This window comes from Cheilinus undulatus, linkage group 9 (assembly GCF_018320785.1).
Source record: "Cheilinus undulatus linkage group 9, ASM1832078v1, whole genome shotgun sequence".
In the NCBI taxonomy this organism is placed as follows: Eukaryota; Metazoa; Chordata; class Actinopteri; order Labriformes; family Labridae; genus Cheilinus; species Cheilinus undulatus.
This window is the reverse complement of record NC_054873.1, coordinates 25,568,582-25,588,729: the sequence shown is the minus strand read 5'-3', so window position 1 is coordinate 25,588,729 and position 20,148 is coordinate 25,568,582. Positions and strand designations below refer to the sequence as shown.

The following is a 20,148-nucleotide window of genomic DNA, read 5'->3' as shown; positions in this document are numbered from 1 at the left end:
GGCTTTGTTTTTTTTTTTACTTACCAGGCCCCACTTTTCCCAAATAAGAAACTAAAAACTAAAAATACATACAAAACAAAAGCTTGGGCATGAGGGGATAAACATATCCCTAGAGAGCCCATGATTTTTTTAGGGATTTTTCACGTGTGGCTGAAAAGTAGATTTTCCCCAAACACTTGCAGTAATTATATATTGAGTCGTTTTAATAAACAGAATTGGGCTGATGATGATCTGAGAAACTTTTTGACTCCTGTGTGGTTAAAGTAGTATTTCATCTTTTATGATTCTTTTTCTGATGCTGGTTTTTCACTTTTGTCAGGCATCAATCTCATGCATCAACATGGCAGCTGTTACAGACATTCAGATTAACTATCCCAAAAATAGTCAGTCTTGATGGTGGTGTTTGCTTTTGGGGGCCTTAAAGTGGCATCAACTTACAATCAGTGTGTTTCCTACCCAGCTGAAAACATCATCAAAGGAGTTTTAAAATATTTACTTTTGACCTTAATGCTAGTCAGCTGTCACTGAAGATTACCCACTCAAACAAAAACATTGATGGCCATTACTGTAAAACCAAGGGTCAAAACAATATGTGAGGAGACAGATTACTTAATATAACACATAACTGAAATCTTTTTCTCTTCAACACAGAATGTAAAAAAAATGTGTCCTGTTCCTGTTAAGCTGACACAGCTTGAACTTGGTACCATATAGCGTGGGCCTGCAGTGTCTTGTCACTTACTTTCTTCCTGTTTAACAAGAAAAGTCTATTCACACTTCAAAGATAATAATCAAACGGATGCATCTTGGTCTGTCTGATTTTATTGTGCAAGACTTACCAGCAGGCATACAGATTCATGGCAATAAAAAGAGGGTCTGCATGCTGCTAGTCAGAAAGCAAGAGCATCTAAATATGTACATTCAAGTTTTAGACACACATATCAGAAACTGATCACAACAAGAGATAAGAGTACCACTAATTCTCTGACACAGCCGATCAAAGCATCAGATATTCATTGCACAGGCAAATAAGCAGTAAGTATTGTACATTTACACTGAAAAAATATTAAAATCTGATTTTAGAGAACATTTACACAGTTTATTTTCAGGTGGCACCTATACCAGAGGATGCTTCTTTTCTGTGATGAATATATAAATGTTGAATTAATCAGTAGCATGACTATTATTAGAAACAGTTCCAGAGGAGACAGAGTTGAGGTTTGACAAAGCTGTGAGACACTTGACAGACAGCAAGAACCATGAAGACGAGGAACTGCTTCTAGCACAGCAAAGGTTGCCCCAGTACACACAGAGTTAATAAACCAGAGTAATATGAGCGTTTCCTATGAATTATCCCTGGTACCAAACCCTACATGGTCAAAGATAAGACTATAATTGTATCTATGTTATTTTTTTCAGTCCACTATTCTACCCAAAGCCCTTGTTCATCTCACTTTATGCAATTGACATATTTTATAGTTTTTTTTTGTAAAATAGTCACTGGGATACAAAGTATGCTATATTGCTATAAAAATATGTTAATACCTCTATTATCCTGGCCTCAATTTTATTCAAGTCACTCAAACATAAAGCTGTAATGAGAGACATCATTATTTTAGACCTAATGAGGATATCAGATTGTATGTATAATATTGCCTTTGTGAGCACTCATGTCAAGTTATTAGGATGCTTTAATAAGTCCATGTAAACTTTGAAAGTGGTCACCAATTAAATATTGCTTCAATACTACAAATATGCATCTAATGCCTGCCAGGATTTTTCAAATTCTACCTTAAATATTATAGTTTGGGGTGTAATTTCTTTTTAAAGTAAGAGCATTAGCTTTGTGAAACTTTAGTGCAGATCTTGTTTTATAGTTATGTAGCCACTCAAAAGTAAGCAAGAACCTGAAAAAAACTCAATACAAAGTCAAACACTGGTTTAAAATCCTGATGTACTACATTATTTGGAGGTTTATGACTGCATCCCTTTTGGCATATCACTTTAATGACTCTTGAGAAATTGACGCACAAATTAGTCATAGCTGCCTCAGGTATCTCTTGTGTTAACACACTAAGAAATGGCCAAAATGGACGGTTGTTAATACATAGCAGTGATACTTTGGCTGCAGGTTTTACCATAAAAAAAAAGTTCAACACTCTCAGATCCCCAGTAGCTGAATCAAGTTTCTCCTAAAAACATAATTTTCTGTTACACATTAAAAAAGAGGGACATCCTCTAGTCCTATATCAAGAAAGACTGCATTTTATTTGAGAGTGCATGAGTACTTGTTCTTTATTAACTGTGTCCAAACCTTTAGATCTTTTACACAGTTTTAAGGCAAACAATAATGACTCATATTTGGACGGCTAGACTTGGGGAGCATGTTCACTCAGATTGTGTGTCTTGCTGACAAAGCAAGCCTCTATGTTTTACTGTCATGAAGCTGTGTCTGTTCCACTAGTGCAGCTCTGTGCAGAGTTTATCGTTGTGGGAGCTGGCTCCTGGTCCGATTCCCTGACACATATGACGGCATCACCACTCACGTTGATGAGACACTGAGCCTGCAGGAAAATTAAAACAGAGAAAACCATTAACTCTGAGGTGTGTTCCAACCATAAATGAAATGAATTAAATGAATACTTAAAGAATAAGTGTTAATGATGTGTATTAGTGACTACCTGATTCTTGTTTGGATTCTCCATGAACACACACTCTTTCATGCTGTAGGAAACCACTGCATTGCCACCGAGGGCTGCTACATGGGCTCTAACCATTGCAAACACCTCTGCTATGAATGAGTGGAGAAATCCACTGACCCCACCCTCCTGCAGAAGACAAACACACAAATACAGACATACAGTACCAATTACAAGTATTCATCCCTTGAATGTTTTACCCTTTAACCGGTCTTACAAATCAATTATGGTCAATACAATTTTGCTTTTTGAAAACAAAAACAAACAAACAAAAAAACTCTTAAATGTCAAAGAGAAAACACATTTCTACAAAGCAATGTCAATTAAATGAAAATATGTAAGTTAAATAAGTGACTGTATAAATATTCACCCTCTTTAAAGTGACTGACCTAAGTTTACAAAAATTCAGCCAATTGGTGATAGTAGTCTCACAATTAGGGAAATAGGGATCCCCTGAGTGCAGTGAATGTGTCTCAAGTGGTTAAAGTATAAAGACACTTGTGTCTGGAAGGTCCAGTCACTGGTTAATCAGTATTCCTGGTTACCATTACACCATGAAGACAAAAGAACACTCCAAGCAACTCAGAGAAAAGGCTATTGAAATTTATAAGTCAGGGGATGGATACAAAAAATTCTAAGGCACTGAACATGTGTAAATCTGCCTAGATCAGGACGTCCTCACAAACCGTGAGTGACCATGTAAGAAGAAGGCTAGAGAGAGAGACCATCAAGCCACTTATGACTACTCTGAAGGAGTTACAAACTTCAGAAGCCGAGATGGGAGAGACTCTGAATACAACACTTGTCTGGGTTCTTCATCTGTCAAAGCCTAGAGAGTGGCAAAGAGAAAGCCACTATTGAAGAAAACTCATAAGTTCTTTGGTCTGATGAGACCAACATGGTGCCTTTTTTAAAATATTTTTGGGGGCATTTTATGCCTTTATTGACAGAGGGGGACAGTGGACAGAATCTGAAACATGGATAAAAGAGCTGGAGAGAGACATGTGGGAAAGTGCCACAGGCTAGATTCGAACCTGGGCCAACCTCGTACATGGGGCACGCCTTAAACCACTAGACCACCCGCACCCCAAGATGGTGCCCGGCCGTCAGACATCACACAACGTTTGGCAGACACCAAACACTGCACATCACTACAAAAGCACCATCCAGCACGGTGGTGGCAGCATCATGCTGTGGGGATGTTTCTCAGCAGCTGGCCTCAGAAGGCTAGTGAAGGTAGGGGGTAAAATGAATGTGGCAAAATACAGGAAAATCCCAGAGGACAGTCTTATTCAGTCTGCAAGAGAGCAAAGGCTTGGAAGAGATGTTTTATTTTCCAGCAAGTCAATGACCTGAAGCATACAGCGAATGCTACATAGAAAAGGTGAATGTTATGGGGTGGCTGAGTCAAAGCTCAAACTTTAATCCAGTAGAGAATTTGTTGGTCAACTTGAAAAGGGCCTTTCACACCCCAACCCCTGTGCAACCCGACAGAGCTTGAGCAGTTTTGCAAAGAAGAATGGAGTAAAATTGCAGTGTTTAGATGTTTTGACCCTAAAATACACCAGATACGTGTTCGGTCTGTCTTGTTTCAGAACGGTTACGGACCATATAGGTTTTAGTCAATGAGAGTGCTTCCACCAGCTCCACTGCACTGCATCTCTGCTCCGTCAGAGCTCCGGTAGTCCAGAGCCCTCCACAGCATATACGCTGGACTTCTATTTCTGTTGGATGCCGGAGCCCTGCACATAAATTCAGCATCGGGCAGATCAATGGGGCAGGAAGTTTCTTGTTGCCAAAACAAAATTAAAATATCCATTTAAATTTCAGAAAAAAACACTACATGCTGACGCCAGACAAATGCCAGACCATTGTATTTCCTTTCATTACAGCAACAAAATGTCATAATGGGGCGTAGCAGAGCCCGTAGTCAACAGGTCAGAGGAGCAAGAGGAAGTGCATTTATTTGTAAAGCGTTACTAACCTATGGTAGAAGTACAAAAATCCACATGAAAGGACAAACAGAGACAAATACAGGCAAGTTACTCCTGCAGTTCAGAACAATAGCTTTACGTGCGTTTGTTATGCTTTATAGCACTTAAGTCATTTCTACTCATGGTCAGGTGTGATTCTGTAACTACCGCGAAACTCTTCGGTCTGGCAGGTCTAGCAGTCCAGCACTGCTGCTCTGTGCTGCACTGCAAATGCAGTCAGTGGGCATTGATGGACAGCGTGGCACGCAGTCAAACTGCAGCGCAGCTATGATGGACCGGAGATGTATATGGTATATTTTAGGGGTGAGACCTGTCCATACAGACTCAGTGCTGTGATTGCAGCCACATGTGCATCTACTAAATACTGACATGAAGGGGGTGAATATTTATACAGTCACTTGTTTTACGTGATATATTTTTCGACATTACTTTGTAGAAATATGTTTTCACTTTGACAAAAAATAAAACATTTTAAAGAGGGTTTTTTGTACATTTTTGTCAAAAGAAGCAAAGTCATATTGATGGTGACTGATTTGTAAAATTATTAAAAGGGTAAAACATTCAAGGGGGTGAATACTTTTCATAGCCGCTGTATCTACACTCTGCAAAAAGCTTATTCTGGGCTGATGCATTTAACCTGTTCTTGTAGTCTTACCTCTCGCAATGACGTTGTCTCTCTGATGAAAAACATGTTGATGATCCCAAGGTATTTAATGATGCGTGTCCCAGGGAGGAAGGAGAGTGGAGTCATCTTCACCACAGTGACTGAACTGCCCCCGAATGAGTGTGTAGATCGCAGTGAGCGGGACCGTCCATCAGGCAGTGGACTGGAGCGCTCCAAAGATGAGACTGAACATTCAGACAGAGCAGGTTCGAAGGTTTGACAGAGGGAAATGTGAAAAGAAAGGGCGGGGGGGGGGGGGCAAAAGAGATAAAGGAGAATGGAGATACCACAAAACCTCAAAAAAAGTTTACAACCATGAGCAGATATGAACTGTGAAGCAGAGAGGGATGTGAATGTGGAATGTGCGTGCAACAATGCAACACTGCTAGTGTCTGCATAAAGAGAGCGACACATGTGTACACTTGTATTTGAGAAAGTCATCTGATGGTGTGTGTTAGGTGCACGTGTGCCTTGACATGCAGTGTTTTTGATGCATGGTGCTAAGACAATCAGTGGGAAAGCATGTGCTGCCATGCATGGCATGCAGTTGGAGCAAACAGACAAGACAGTTAAACAGTGTCTGCAGACAGACAGACAGACCTGGGCACAGCTGTGTACGTTTACATGTGTAAATACAGTATTTACAGTTCATGAGAGAATAATTATCTGTTTGCATTTCTGAAAGAAGTTTGAGAAATGGAGACGGACAGAGACAGCTATGAGCTGAGCTTGGCACATAAACACAAGCCAGAGTGTGAAAGGTGTTCTGTCATCTTACTGCAGTTTTACCTCATGTGGCTTTACATCCATCAAACCAGGAACCTTCAGAGCCACACGTTAGACTGTAATTCACTTACAGTGCACAGGACTGAAAATCATACCATATCTTGCAGAAAAGCAGTGCCACCCCCCACTCCACTGTGATCTTGACCCTATTATGTACGCTTTGTCCCTAACTGATGTCATGTCTTATTCTTAGCTGAAATAAATTTAATGATGCAAATGCAGATAAAAAATCAGAGGAAATCCTGTAATTGTGATCAAAGGGAAGAACAAGCACGCTGATAGCAAAAAACCCTTCTATTAATCGTCATCATGGTTACCACAGCTACAGGCATTTCAAAGCCAAGCTGCTGATTTGCTGATCCCTCTGAGGGGCGGGGCTTCAACTTTCACACTCTAGCAAAACAGCCGGAGCCTGATATGAGATGCTCCGCCCCCCAGTGGCATGCATGGAGGGGTGTTTGAGCGTACGCAAGCACATATGCATGTGTTTGTGTGGTGTTGTGTGAGCATGTTGGAGAACTGTGTTCTGTATTTGTGATCACCAGAGTGTGCTAGAGACTGTGTCCTCCTACTTGTCTTAACTGATCCTCGTCTTATGGTGTGAGCTTTCAGCCTAAGCAGCTCTAGCCAGGTGCTGCATCTGTCTGCAAAGGAACCGTAATCAACGGAGGCAGCTGGAGAGAACACACACACGCGCGCCCACCCACACACACACACACACACACACACACACACATACAGCCCACACCCAAAACATACACAAACGCAACAACGACAACAAGAGAAAAAACAAACAAAACAAAAAAATAAAAAAACAAAATAAAAAAAACAGGACACAGTAAAACGTACAGAAAAGAACAAAAGGTGGATGAGGGTTGGGAGCAGTGCAGGAGAACTGTCCAAGACTAAAGGATGAAAAGTCAAAACAGGGCAGTGTTGTAGTTTTGGTAGCAGGGAGATGGGGTAAAGGGAGATGGTTGAAGAGACGCAGACTTACCTCTGGAAGACACATTGGAACTCTCTTGGACACCTGGCACACACATAAAAACGGAAAAAATTCTGTTTTATGCACTTTACACAGAGCAATATGAGTTCAAGGTTGACCATGACTGCAGAAGTGCTGCTTTGCCTTCTCTAAATCTAAAAGTTTTGCACATTTAAAAGCCTCTTCTATTGTGAGCATTCTCTAGGGTACTTGTTCAAGAAAAGGGAAGAAAGCTATGCCGCGTTAGGAGCATGACGTCTCATCTAGACAACATCACACCATCTTGTAAGAGCTAGGGTACACATCTGTTTATTTACCTTCTGACTGAACCATAACCAGCTGATTGTTGCAGAGTTTTGCAGCTGGAGTGAATAAAGAGACTGTACCTAAAGCATTAGTTGGGGAGATGGGCAATGTCTGTTAGTGAGACAGGGCAGAGGAGGAAGTCGGGGAGAAACAAACACTAGAGTTTGGTTACCTGAAGTTTTGGATGATGGTTGAGTGCTGACGAGAGAGGAGTCTGCGCACAACTCCAGGGGGAACTGCAGCTGCTCTTCAGTCTCACCAGACCCTAAAGGTTGAACAGAGAATCACAGCGGTGCTTTTGCCTAATTTCGAACATAGACACACAGGTTGTTTCATAAATGGGCCACACTCTTTAGAGGAGCTTATCCTTAAAAGGATAATTCTGTTTTCCTGCTCCACAACTACCGAAGCAAACTTTTTTGTGTCTGTACATGCACTTCCAAGGTTTGTTCATACTGGCTTTAGCTAATTGTAGCTCAGTAACTCCTTGACTTTGAAATAGGAGCAGCCCTCAGTCAGAGTGAGCAAGAGAAAGATAGAGAGCATGTTTTGTTGGAAACATGCTCATACATAGTTACTCGTTATTTATCCGACTAATGCCTACCCCAAACATAATTTAAGGCCCTAATAATTTAAGACTGAGTTACTGTGTATTTAAATGTCTACCTTTATAGGAGTTATCTCTCTCATTTTGTATGAAGGATGTTTTCTGTCTGTTATGTGATACATCTTTTGTATCCCTTAAGTGTTGTGCTCTCTTGGTCTTATCCCTTGGTCTGTTTAACTTCGCCAATGAATATAATAAAAAAAAAAATCTGACCTCTAATTTGCATCCTGAATGACTATGAACTGCTATGTTAAAAATAATTATGAACAATCAATTAGAGATAGATAAATAATACTGGAAGATGGTAAACCACCTCCTGAAAAAGGACAGACCTTTGGTGATGGTTTTGTCTGCTTGCTTCTCCTGTGTCTGGTCTTTGTCAAATGTCATGGCAACTGCTGTCACTGCAACCTAAGTGGATACAGACAACCATTAAAGTAAACGTAAAAGTTTTGTTTTAATATGAACTAACCTTTTAAGCAAATCTTACAAAAAAAACAAGCCAAACTAGACATCTCTCACCTGTATAAGTTCTTCTTCTGGCACGGCTACAGTGAAGTTGAGATGACAAAGGCAGCAGGGAATCATGGAGCGCAACTTGAAATAGAAACTCTGCAACAAACAATGAAGGGATATCAAGGTCTTCTTCAAAAGTAAAATGCAGAAACCATCAAACAGTTAAACAGTGGCATTTGCCTATTACATTAAATGAGGACAGCACCTGAAATTATTACTTACAGTTCAGCAAATTTCTTACCTTGAGCAGATTTTCACAGAGGTCAGTGAAGATCTTATTCAAGCCTTGGTTAGTAAGATTTACATTACTCAACCTCAAGACCCTCACTGATGTAAACATCTGGAGGACAGAAAAAGAAAAATGCATCAATGAAAATGATCTAAAAGGTTTCTATTACTGTAACAAATATGTACTGTTGCCCAGTGTATATTTGTGAAAAGCCTCTAACAAATGCTAATTCTTTCAAAATAAGTATGTTTAATGCAGTGAAAGACAAGCTTTTCTGGAAAATGTGGTTCACACATAGAGTTTTGCTTGTCGATTCAGGCTCTGCTCAAAAGCTGCTCCCTGGGTGAACAAAGCATCCTTTGACTTTCTGAGGGTCAAAGTGCTAGAAGTCCCCCGTTTATTATAGAAGCAGTACTGATAATGCGTCGATGCATGTCTAATAAAATTAGAGTTTTTGGGGCGGCAATCTACTCCTTAGCAACATAAAAGTGAATGCAAAAAAAGCTTTAGGCTAAAAAGGAGGCAGCTGGGTTGGTGGAGCAGCAGTTCAGGGGACAATAATTCAATCATCTGGCAGACAGCTGGGCCTATGATGTCTGTGTCCTGCACTAACTGATGCTACGTGTCATTCTAGGGATGCACTGATGCATCAGTTTAACAAGAGTATCAACTGATATTGACCCTGTTGACAAACATCAGCCATCAGCAAATAATGCAGCATGAACACATATCATTATTCAGTGTTTAAGTATTGTTTCCAGTCAATTCAATGCTGGCATCTAGTTTGCCTAATTGCTAAATCAAAGGAGAATTTTCTTTCATCTGGCAGAAGAAGTCCCTTGATGGAAGAACTAAACTGTTTTCATAGTTAAACATGATAAAATGTTGGCTCAGTGGGGGTCTTACACCAAAAGATGTAATGAATAAAATGCTATGCAGTGCCAGTTTACAATTTACAATCAGTGCATCTCTAACTAATTCCATTAAAACAAAAGGGGCTGAAGACGCAGGTCCAAAAGAACAAGATAGTAAGGTTACCAACCATGCAACGGGCCCTAGGACTTGGCACCTTCATCTAAATCAGGGATGTCAGACTTAATCACAGCAGGGGTCGAGTTCTGAATTTGGGTCTAACCTGAGGGCCTAACTGGGTCAAAATTTCCCATAGACTGTCAACCTCATCTTCACTGGTATCAAATTATAGGGGAAAAACATGATGATAAATGATTCTGACTAAACAAAAAAAAGTCAAAACTTAAAATCATGATTACTAACAGTTACTAAATAAAATTAAAAATCACGAGTTTAAAAGGTGAAAATATGAGAATTTAAAATTTTGAGTTTTAAATGTCAAAACATGAGATTACATTTACAACCATGAGTTTAAAGGGTAAAAAATGTAATTCAAATTTAAAATTTTGAAACAAAAATGTCAATATTTGGGATAAAAAGTTATATCAAGGAGTGGAAAATGTCAAGATATGAGAAAAAAAATCTACATCAAGAGATTAGAAAGGTGAAAATGTGAGATAAAATGGAAAATCTGCAGACCTCATACTGGCAGGCCAGTTAGAATAAAAATATATGATCTGGTGGGCCGGGTATAACTGTGCCACAGGCCAGATTTGGCCCCTGGCCCTTGAGTTTGACACCCCTGATCTAAATCAACCTTACCAAACACTAAACTCACTTAAGGGTATTCCAACAATGGACAACAGGACTACTGGCAATCTTTGGCACTAACTGAATATGCATAGGCAAAGAAAATGGAGAGCACCCTGTTTGACGGACAAAAACATGAGAGGAAATAAACCTAGTAAAGACTAACCTGAACTCCTGAAGTCCAGTTGTTTATCCCAGGCATGACCTCTGTGTTGCAGCTGTAAAAACCTAAAGATAAAAAGAAGAGAGAAGGATAAAGAAGCAAAGTTATAACATGTTAGTGCCTCACTTAAAAAAAAAAAAAAAAAAAAAAAAAAAAATATTCTTTACGGAGCATGTGCAGTGTGTGATAATGTGCTGTTATTGCTGTGGAGTAAAAAAATACAGCATACCTGTGGGAGGGGGGGCATCAATGAGGAGGGAGTGGATGTCCTCAACAGCATCAGTGTCATCAATCTGGGAACAAAAGAAAATGCTTGCCCTTGTTCCTGTAAATAATAACACATTTTTCTTTTTTTTAAGATACATACCTCCAGAACGAAGGCATCCTTCTTGCCATGAGACAGGTCTAGTTCTGATAGTTCGTCCGAGCTTTCAGAGTGAGATCGTAAAAGTCTCGATCGTTGCCTTGGCTCAGGAATTGGAGAACCAACCAGTTCCTCTGTCAGCTCCTGCAGACAAAGAGAGACACGGTCTTATCAGAAGAGATGCCACAGTGAACACCAGTACACCACAGCAGCAGCCCACATCTGCATCTCACATCTGTCTGGCAAGTAAAAAAACAAAACAAAAAAAAGACTATGTTAATAAAAACGCACATCACATGCTCACTCTCACTTCAGTATCCAGTCAGTTGCACCGTAATAAAATACTTGGATGGTGTTAATTTGTAATCTGGAGAGACAGACATGGTGCAAACACACACAAACTCAAACATACACAGGTGACAGTGTGAATGGGCAGGGTAGATGGCATAATACAAGAACACAGATACTGTCTATAGTGGGTTGCCCTCAAGAGGTGACTCTGGAGTGGGTTACATATTGTCCCTTCTTACCAGTTAAGAGAGTTATACAGTTACAGTAAAAGTAGTGTAGTATTTTGATTAATATAGTGAAGGATGTCATGCTTTGCTGTATTTCACAGCCCAAGGTTGATGTGTTCAGTACCATGTTTATGCCGCAGAACACCTCAGGGTCCAGGGCAAATAATTTCTTTAATGATCAGAGAGAGACAAGAGGGGTAAGTTTATCATGATTCACAAAGACAGACTACGTGTATTTTATAATGAATGATTATTTACACAGTTATACGACTGTATCCAAACAAGAGATCTGTTTCATAGGGGTTGTGCAATGAAGTATATTGTAAAATAAACCATAATAAACTTTAAAAAAAGTGAGAGGACCACATTTTAGCAGAAAATCAATGTTCAAAATGAAGCAAAACTTGACCAGAAGTGTTGACCTGAGACCTGTTGCCAAATTTGAGCCAGTGTCTATTTTTCCTCAAATGTCGCGACAGGTTACATCTGAATCTGACACAAATCTAACCAGCCACAACAAAGCTAAACCAATGAAATTACAAAATGTATAAAACTCAACAAAAACTAACTAAAAGCATTCTTTTTTATCAACCAGTATTTGGTATTGAAGAGTTACATAGGCTATGTCTTCCTTTTGGCTAATGGGAGAAAAAAATTATGACAACCTGCTTACTGCAGTAATGAAAAGAAACTATCCCTAAACTTAACTGCACTCATAAATGACTTACTTTACATGCTACATGTGTTGCTACATGTATTGTGCGTCTCACCGGAGGGTTTATCTGATAGAGCTCTTTGTTCTTGGCGATGGTGTCATTGATTCGTTTCTGGATGGTTGAGATATGGTGCTCATTGCTAAGGTCACCAGGAGTCTTCCCTGCAATCTGAATGCCCCCTGGTGCTGGCAGGGCTGTCAGGTACACACCTGTAGCAGACTGAGCAAACCCACAAATATATACTGGATTTTAATGGCTTTGTTGCAGCAAATACAAACACGGCTGATTAAGCTGTTGACTTGTGTGTCTGTCAACCTACAGCCAGACCCAGAAGCATGTTCTCTCCAACACTGATCTGTATTCGTAAGCCAAACAGAGCGTTCATGTTCCGCAGTTTCAGCTTGTTCATCAATTGTGTATGAAGCTCATATTCCATGAATGGCAGCATGTTGGAAATGGCTGTCGCATTCACTTCTCCTTGGGCTTTCTTCTTTAGTCGACACAGTCTGAAAAACAATTAACAACGGCATTAACTCAGTGAAAGTCTGTCATGAGTGTTTACATCTTGACGCTAGGAAAATATTTTAAAAAGACACAAGCATGACTGCAGACACAGACATCAGACCCAGTCATTTTAATTTTGTATTGTATTTTCTAGATTAAAATTATTAGCAGAGATAGTTGTCAGGATTTTATTGACAGATAGCTGTCTACAGAATTAAGAGGAACAAAAGATGTAAGAATAACAACATGCTTCATTTTACAGTTCTCATTTGCCACTTAATATGCTCCTCTTTCCTCCTGTGGTACTTTTCTGTTATCACAAAATACCATTTGGCAAAGACATGAGTAAACATACATCAATGTTTTGAGAAACTGGTAAACAACCCTTTAGATGAGAACTCCATACAGTCTCTGTTGTTTGTGCTGATCAAGCTCCTGTCAACTATTGAACTCTTATTTCTCTACCAGCTATAGTTTAATGACTTATGGTATAAAATTCAAAAAAGGCTTTATTTGACTTGATTTGTTGTGTTTCTTGAAGTTTAAAACTCATTTACATGGGTTTGAGACCGTTTAACTCTGAGTTGAATTACCTGGCCTGGATTAAGCAGCCCTTCCCTGTGACAGATGCTTCTGAAGGCAAGTCAATTGTTGTGAACAGCACATCAGGAACCTTGGGAAAAACAGGACATTTAATACAGGGAATTTAATCTTTTTTATACTAAACTGTGTTGATTAAAGGCACAACCAATGACATTTTCAGCTTTTGATTCAATCAAATGAGTAGATATACAGTCACTAGAAAAAGTATGTGAACCCTTTGAGATTTCTTGGATTTCTGCATAGTCATCAAATGTGCTCCGATCTTCATCTAACTCACAACAATAGACAAACACAGTCTGCTTAAACTAATACCATACAAAAAATGATATGTTTTCATGTTTTTATTGAACAAAACATGTAAACATTCACAGTGCAGAGTGGAAAAAGTATGTGAACCCCTAGGCTAATGACTTCTCCAAGAGCTAATTGGAGCCAGGAATCAGCCAACCTGGAGTCCAAACAATGTGATGAGATAGGATTTGTTGGTTAAAGCTGCCCTGCCCTATATAAAACACACACCAGTTTTGAGTTTGCTCTTCTCAAGAAGCATTGCCTGATGTGAACCATGCCTGGCACAAAAGAGCTCTCAGAAGACCTACGATCAAAAATTGTTAACTTGCATGAAGCTGGAAAGGGTTACAAAAGTATCTCTAAAAGCCTTGATGTTCATGTGTCCACAGTAAGACAGACTGTCTACAAATGGAGAAAGTTCAGCACTGTTGCTACTCCCCCTAGGCGTGGTTGTCCTGTAAAGATGACTGCAGGAACACAGCACAGAATGCTCAATGAGGTGAAGAAGAATCCTAGAGTGTCAGCTAAAGACTTACAGAAGTCTCTGGCACATGCTAACATTTGTGTTGACAACTCTACAATAAGTAAAACATTAAACAAGCATGGCATTCATGGGAGGACACCACGGAGGAAGCCACTGCTCTCCAAAAAAACCCCATTGCTGCACATTTGAAGTTTACAAAAGAGCACCTGGATGTTCCACAGCACTACTGGCAAAACATTCTGTCCATAGATAAAACCAAAGTTGAGTTGTTTGGAAGGAACACACAACGCTATGTGTGGAGAAAAAAAGGCACAGCACACCAACATCAAAACCTCATCCCAACTGTGAAATATGGTGGAGGGGCCATCATGGTTTGGGGCTGCTTTGCTGCCTCAGGGCCTGGACGGATTGCTGTCATTGATGGAAAAATGAATTCCCAATTTTATCAAGACATTTTGCAGGAAAACTTAAGACCATCTGTCCGCCAACTGAAGCTCAACAGAGGATGGGTGATGCAACAGGACAACGACCCAAAGCATAGAAGTAAATCAACAATAGAATGGCTTCAACAGAAGAAAATACGCCTTCTGAAGTGGCCCAGTCAGAGTCCTGACCTCAACTCAATTGAGATGCTGTGGCATGACCTCAAGAGAGCGATTCACACCAGACATCGGAATAATATTGCTGAACTGAAACAGTTTTGTAAAGAGGAATGGTCCAAAATTCCTCCTGACCATTGTGCAGGTCTGATCTGCAACTACAGGAAATGTTTGGTTGAGATTATTGCTGCCAAAGGAGGGTCAACCATTAGCTCTTGGAAAAGTCGTTAGCCTAGGGGTTCACATACTTTTTCCACCCTGCACTGTGAATGTTTACATGTTTTGTTCAATAAAAACATGAAAACATATCATTTTTTGTGCAGTATTAGTTTAAGCAGAGTGTGTTTGTCTATTGTTGTGAGTTAGATGAAGATCGGAGCACATTTGATGACCAATTGATGCAGAAATCCAAGAAATCTCAAAGGGTTCACATACTTTTTCTAGCAACTGTATTACAGACCTTTTGCCGTCGACAGTGGTAACAGTAGGTGAGCTGGGCAGGAAAGGGCATGTTGAGCTCATCATATGGGATGTGACAGAAGCCACAGCTAGGGGGAGACGACTCCTCAAACCTGGCAAACAGCACACGCCATCTGGTATCAGCCGCTATACAGCCTGTGCCGATATACACTGTAATAATATAAGGATTTATAAACTGTGTGCTCAGTCTTTGAGCTTTAGCAACCTGTGGTCTACGATTCCAATGTCCAAGCAGCCTTCACGCATGTACCGAGGGTTTAGGATGGCCGCTGTGCCTGATGCTGACAGGATACACACCTCCTCACTGTGTGGCAGGAAAGTCATGAATAACAAAGAAGAAGATGAAAAGGAGATGAAGTCACATGTGACAAACACAAATGGAAACTGGTCTTATATCAAAGTGGTTAATCGAACAAAAAAGTGAAAAAAATGTGGTATTTTTCTATGTATGTATGTTCTTCAACACACCAGATGCTAGTGCTCTCGCTGTACCCAATAACAGCATGGCAACCAAGAGCTTTGGCGTGCGATTTGATCTCCTGGCGGATCTCCTCCCACCAGGCGTCACGAGTCTCTGGCTCATCTGCAAAACACAAAAACCTACAATCAGACAGCTTTCTCAAACAATTGGTTTGGCTAAATTATCTACAAAACTTGACTGAAAAGTAACTAAAACACCTAAACAACAAATCTTATGATTCTGTTTTAATAACAGTATCTACTAATCTCACTTCTTTTTTAATAGAAAAAACAAATATTACAGTTGTTATGTTTTCAATGGTTTATGAGTTAAATGGTGGTTTCAAGCAAGCAAAAAACAACTTTCAGTTTGTGAAACAAGGAGAAAATGAGTGTTTGAGGGTGATGATGAAGGAAAAGTCAATGGTAAGGTGCACATTATAAAAAGAAACCATAGTGTATCTCTGCTCTCTATATCTCCTTTCAGTTAGCTGTACCAACAGAAAGGACACAGGTGAGTTACATAACCAAAGACTTTTCAGTAAATATTTTACTTTGATGGGTCAGACTATAAAAAGAAAATCTGGCCAGCTACTACAAAAGGAACTTTCTATTAAAAAGCATTACTTGAAGAGTGGAAATATTTACTTCCTTGTGGACAAAGGTTTTGAATTTGAAAGGATTTAAATTTTGCCACAATGAGGCCAAACTGTGGTTGTGTTTCAGTAGTCCCATGAAGACTGCTCCAATAACAATAACAATAACATTTCTGGTTTTTAGCACTGTTCATGAGAACCTGGTCATTTCCAGTTCTAGGCCTACCAGTTAGGTAGTTCTTAATCACAATAGAGTAGCTATGTTTGAGTATTGAGGTGCACCCCATGACTCCCTGAGAGGGCCACATGCCAACAAAGCTCCAAAACAAACTCAAATGCTAAGGTAAAAAAAGGTAGAGAAACGAATGAGGGGAACTCAACAGGAAATCAACTTGGTGGATGAAAAATGATGATTAATGGTCAGGCATCAGGGCCCACAAAGAGTGGGTTCCTTTAAACCAGAAGCAGCATGTCACACAGGCACAGGCTCACCAACGTGCACGCTCATGACCATGTGCTCATGGGCAGACAAGGGCCATATTCATTCACTAGAGTCCATCAAATCTACTCTTATAGTTGAAGAAAACCGAGTGCAATCATACTTCCCTCTTTCCCTAAGCTCACTTTTCCTTCCATCCCCATCATTCATCCCGAATCTATTTTCTGAATTTTCCTCAACTGCCACCCATCCACTGGAGCTGCTTTCCACACATCCATCAACCCTTCTTCCCTCTCTCTCTCTCAGTATGAATACGGCCCAGTGAGTCAGGGTTGCACATGCCTGATCAGTGGCTCTTTGTCACAGAGTAAACCTCCTAAACCTCCTGTGGTCTAGACAGGTTTGACCTCGATGCGATTGAGGAAGCGTTAGAACAGCGCAGGGACAACATTAGGGAAGGGCTGCAGCTCTTCAGTGCAGCAAAATGAGCTGGGTGGGGGGAAGGGGAGCCAGGCCAGGCTGGATGGGGTGGGGTGGGGACGCAGCGCATGCTCAACTCAGCTCAGCACACACTCACACAGATTAGAGAGGGGAGGATGGCAGCTCACTGAACTTGTGAATTTTCAGAGATATAATACCCACTTAGTGCTGAAAATATTCAGGATGTTTAGGTCATCTGATGTTTGATGTTACATGTCAGTGTATCAATATTGGGTGCTTCACTGAGCTGCCACCACTCCTTTGGGTGAGAGCAGAAAAAGGGGGGAAATACCTGCAGTGACACTATTCCAGTCTAGCAGTTTGTATGAGCGCGTGTTACCCAAGGCTGGGCCAGAACACACCGTTAGTACAGAAAAGAGAGAAAAAGAAAAGAGACAGTCTAACAAACAAGCACAGCACAACAGCAGCACTCCACTTTAACTATGCAAAGACAGACAGCACTTCACAGATACTATGCAAAAACAAACTACATTCAGGCCTATGGAAAAATCTACAAGAGAGGACTGACAAGGGAAGGGAATAGAGATGAGTAAGGGAGAATTGAAGCTATATAATACAAAAGAAGCATGCAGTAACAGTCTGACTACTGTATTACCTCTACACTTAAAGAGATGTACTGCTGAGTTTTTGGATAAACCTATACATCGAGCTTGCATTTTCAAAAATGTTTGGTTAACCATTACTGCTACCTACAATATATTGTTTGCATTCAAGATGCATATGCATCGTAAAGCACAATATAAAAAGGTGCCCACTGGCAAAATCTCCACATGGCACCATTAATGTTTCCCTGAGATTGTGATGGTTCACTCACAGCAACTGTAAGGAGGATTCTTCAGACAGCTTTACACAACTATGTGAAAAAAGATCGACACTAGATATACATACAACTGTATGAAACATGGAAGTAGACTGAGCAGTGTCACCCATTGGTCCTGAAGGGTTTTTCTCAGCACAGCGGTGGCTGTCAACATGTTGTGTTGTCCCGAACTTAGTTTGAGCAAATAGAGATATAAAATACTGATGCCATTTTTAACCAGGCTGTAGACCTGTTTATTTAAAATGTAAAAATTAGTATTTTAATATAGGTGTTTCTGTAACCACCAGGACTTATGAGAATCTGGCTGCAGACTGGTCATCTCTAATGGCCACTCTCACAAACCCTTCATCTTAGACACCTTATATCTCAGGGAGGAAATGCCAAATTTGCCAGTTCAGCGTATTTCTAGTCTTAGATTTTTTTGCTTTTATTCAGCTTTATTCATAAACAAACAAAAAAAAAACAAATTGCAAACTTTACAGACTAAGAAACAATTCATGAATAAATCTAAGAAAAAGATAAGAGGCCAAACCTGCAAATGCTGGAATTATGTATCCTGTTTTAGAAGTAGTTACACAAACGTGGCTCACTTTAGCTTTCGCCAACATGGCTATGCTAGCTACACAATTAATGTTACTATATAAGCTAAAAAAGTTACTTTTAGCAATGTGAGCTTTCGCAAATAGCTAAAGCTAATGTAGCTACACAGATAATGTATCTACATAGCTTATCTAGCAGCTTTGTGAGCTTAGCTTTAGCTACATTAGCTACGTAGCTCTGTCATCTATAGCTAAATTAGCTTTAGCAATGTGAGCTTTAGCAATGTGAGCTTTAGTAATGTGCGCTTTAGCAACATAAGCTTTAGCAAATGTAGCTATGTAGATAACGTAGTTTCCCAGCTGAAGAAGCTGCTTCATAATGGAGCTTTAGCTATGTAGCTTGTTACCCACACAGCTTATGCAGCTAATGGAGCTAATAATTTGGTTATGCAGCTAAATTTAAATTTTAACTGTTGGTATCCTTCCATTCACATTGGCTTCATATTTCAACACCAACGTTCACTTGCTTCATTGGGATAGAAAAACCATTGATTTGATCATTTGGAGTTACTGCCAAAAATAGGCCGTTTGTGTTGCTCATTTTGCTCCTCTAAAAAGAACCCTGGTTACCCTAAACCAGCCAAGCTCCATCAGCGAAGCCCTCTCCCTAAATTCTGACACCCTGGACTCAGGCTGGCTAACAGTCAACACTGAGGCTGCAAACTGGATTTACATTACCTAACACCTTCAACAGGCAAATACAGGCTGAATAAACACATTTTATTGCCCTTATACTGACACAGCCAGTCACATTACGATGGATATCTATCACCTTTTTAAAGACTGACAGTTAAACAGATGCCTGGACAAAGGATATATCTGTAAATTGAGAATGTTTAATAGACGTCCTATAGACAGAGGGACTTTTGCACGAAATCTAAAGAACACAGTGTAACAAAATAGGATGCATGAACAGACAAAACAAAAAACTCCAAACTATAATGCCTCTAACCATAACTGTTGCTTGCAAAGATGAAGAAAGGTTCACATGTCACACTTAAAGATCAGGATTCTGATGCAGGGATTGGAAGCCTGTCTGCAGGCTATGCAACACCAATGTAATGCATCACAGGGCCACTTACAGCAAATAACACAAAACAGAAGCAGAAGGCAACAGACTGGAGCCATGCACCAATATTGCAGTTTCACCTCTAGGTGGCAGCACCAAAGTACACAGCAAAACAGTGACCAGCGCAAATAGACACACACACTCACAGCCATCACATGATCAGCACAGACTACACATTACACAAAGCCAGTCAATCAAATCATGAGGTGAAAGTTGCCCCTATTCAATTTACTTTTTACCACTGTCCTGACATTAACATCAAAGTGCTACAAAGCTGCAGGCTAAAAGTGTGACCAGGAACAGCTTTCACCTGTCTCAAGACTCGTACAATACAGAAGTCTGAACATATTTTCTCTGAACAATCAAATAGGTCAGAAGTGGGACCAAACACAGGAGAACTGTCCAACTAGCACAGGAGGAGAATGGGCAGCATTAAATAACAGCCACTTGCAACAAGACTGGACACTCACACAACACTTTATCAATGGAGGAGGT

General features: G+C 40.1%; 1 protein-coding gene across 14 annotated transcripts in view; it reads right to left on the bottom strand.

Moving 5' to 3' along the window:
- Nucleotides 1–815: 815 nt before the first annotated feature.
- The window catches only part of c2cd5 (C2 calcium dependent domain containing 5), a 30,985-nt gene continuing 11,652 nt past the window's right edge, over nucleotides 816–20,148 (bottom strand). For 4 of the 14 annotated variants that reach the window (XM_041795339.1, XM_041795344.1, XM_041795334.1 and 1 more), the window contains 19 exons: nucleotides 15,639–15,753; nucleotides 15,376–15,474; nucleotides 15,151–15,262; nucleotides 13,307–13,386; nucleotides 12,529–12,715; nucleotides 12,264–12,428; nucleotides 11,618–11,662; nucleotides 10,979–11,119; nucleotides 10,841–10,904; nucleotides 10,615–10,676; nucleotides 8,799–8,897; nucleotides 8,564–8,653; nucleotides 8,374–8,452; nucleotides 7,607–7,699; nucleotides 7,141–7,173; nucleotides 6,686–6,817; nucleotides 5,349–5,542; nucleotides 2,682–2,828; nucleotides 816–2,564 (listed from right to left, as the gene is read on the bottom strand). In XM_041795339.1, coding sequence (XP_041651273.1) covers nucleotides 2,439–2,564; nucleotides 2,682–2,828; nucleotides 5,349–5,542; nucleotides 6,686–6,817; nucleotides 7,141–7,173; nucleotides 7,607–7,699; nucleotides 8,374–8,452; nucleotides 8,564–8,653; nucleotides 8,799–8,897; nucleotides 10,615–10,676; nucleotides 10,841–10,904; nucleotides 10,979–11,119; nucleotides 11,618–11,662; nucleotides 12,264–12,428; nucleotides 12,529–12,715; nucleotides 13,307–13,386; nucleotides 15,151–15,262; nucleotides 15,376–15,474; nucleotides 15,639–15,753 — 2,063 coding nt within the window. In that variant the 3' untranslated portion in view covers nucleotides 816–2,438. The remainder of the gene's footprint in view (nucleotides 2,565–2,681; nucleotides 2,829–5,348; nucleotides 5,543–6,685; nucleotides 6,818–7,140; nucleotides 7,174–7,606; nucleotides 7,700–8,373; nucleotides 8,453–8,563; nucleotides 8,654–8,798; nucleotides 8,898–10,614; nucleotides 10,677–10,840; nucleotides 10,905–10,978; nucleotides 11,120–11,617; nucleotides 11,663–12,263; nucleotides 12,429–12,528; nucleotides 12,716–13,306; nucleotides 13,387–15,150; nucleotides 15,263–15,375; nucleotides 15,475–15,638; nucleotides 15,754–20,148) is intronic. The other 10 variants (XM_041795345.1, XM_041795338.1, XM_041795343.1 and 7 more) reach the window with 6 other exon arrangements.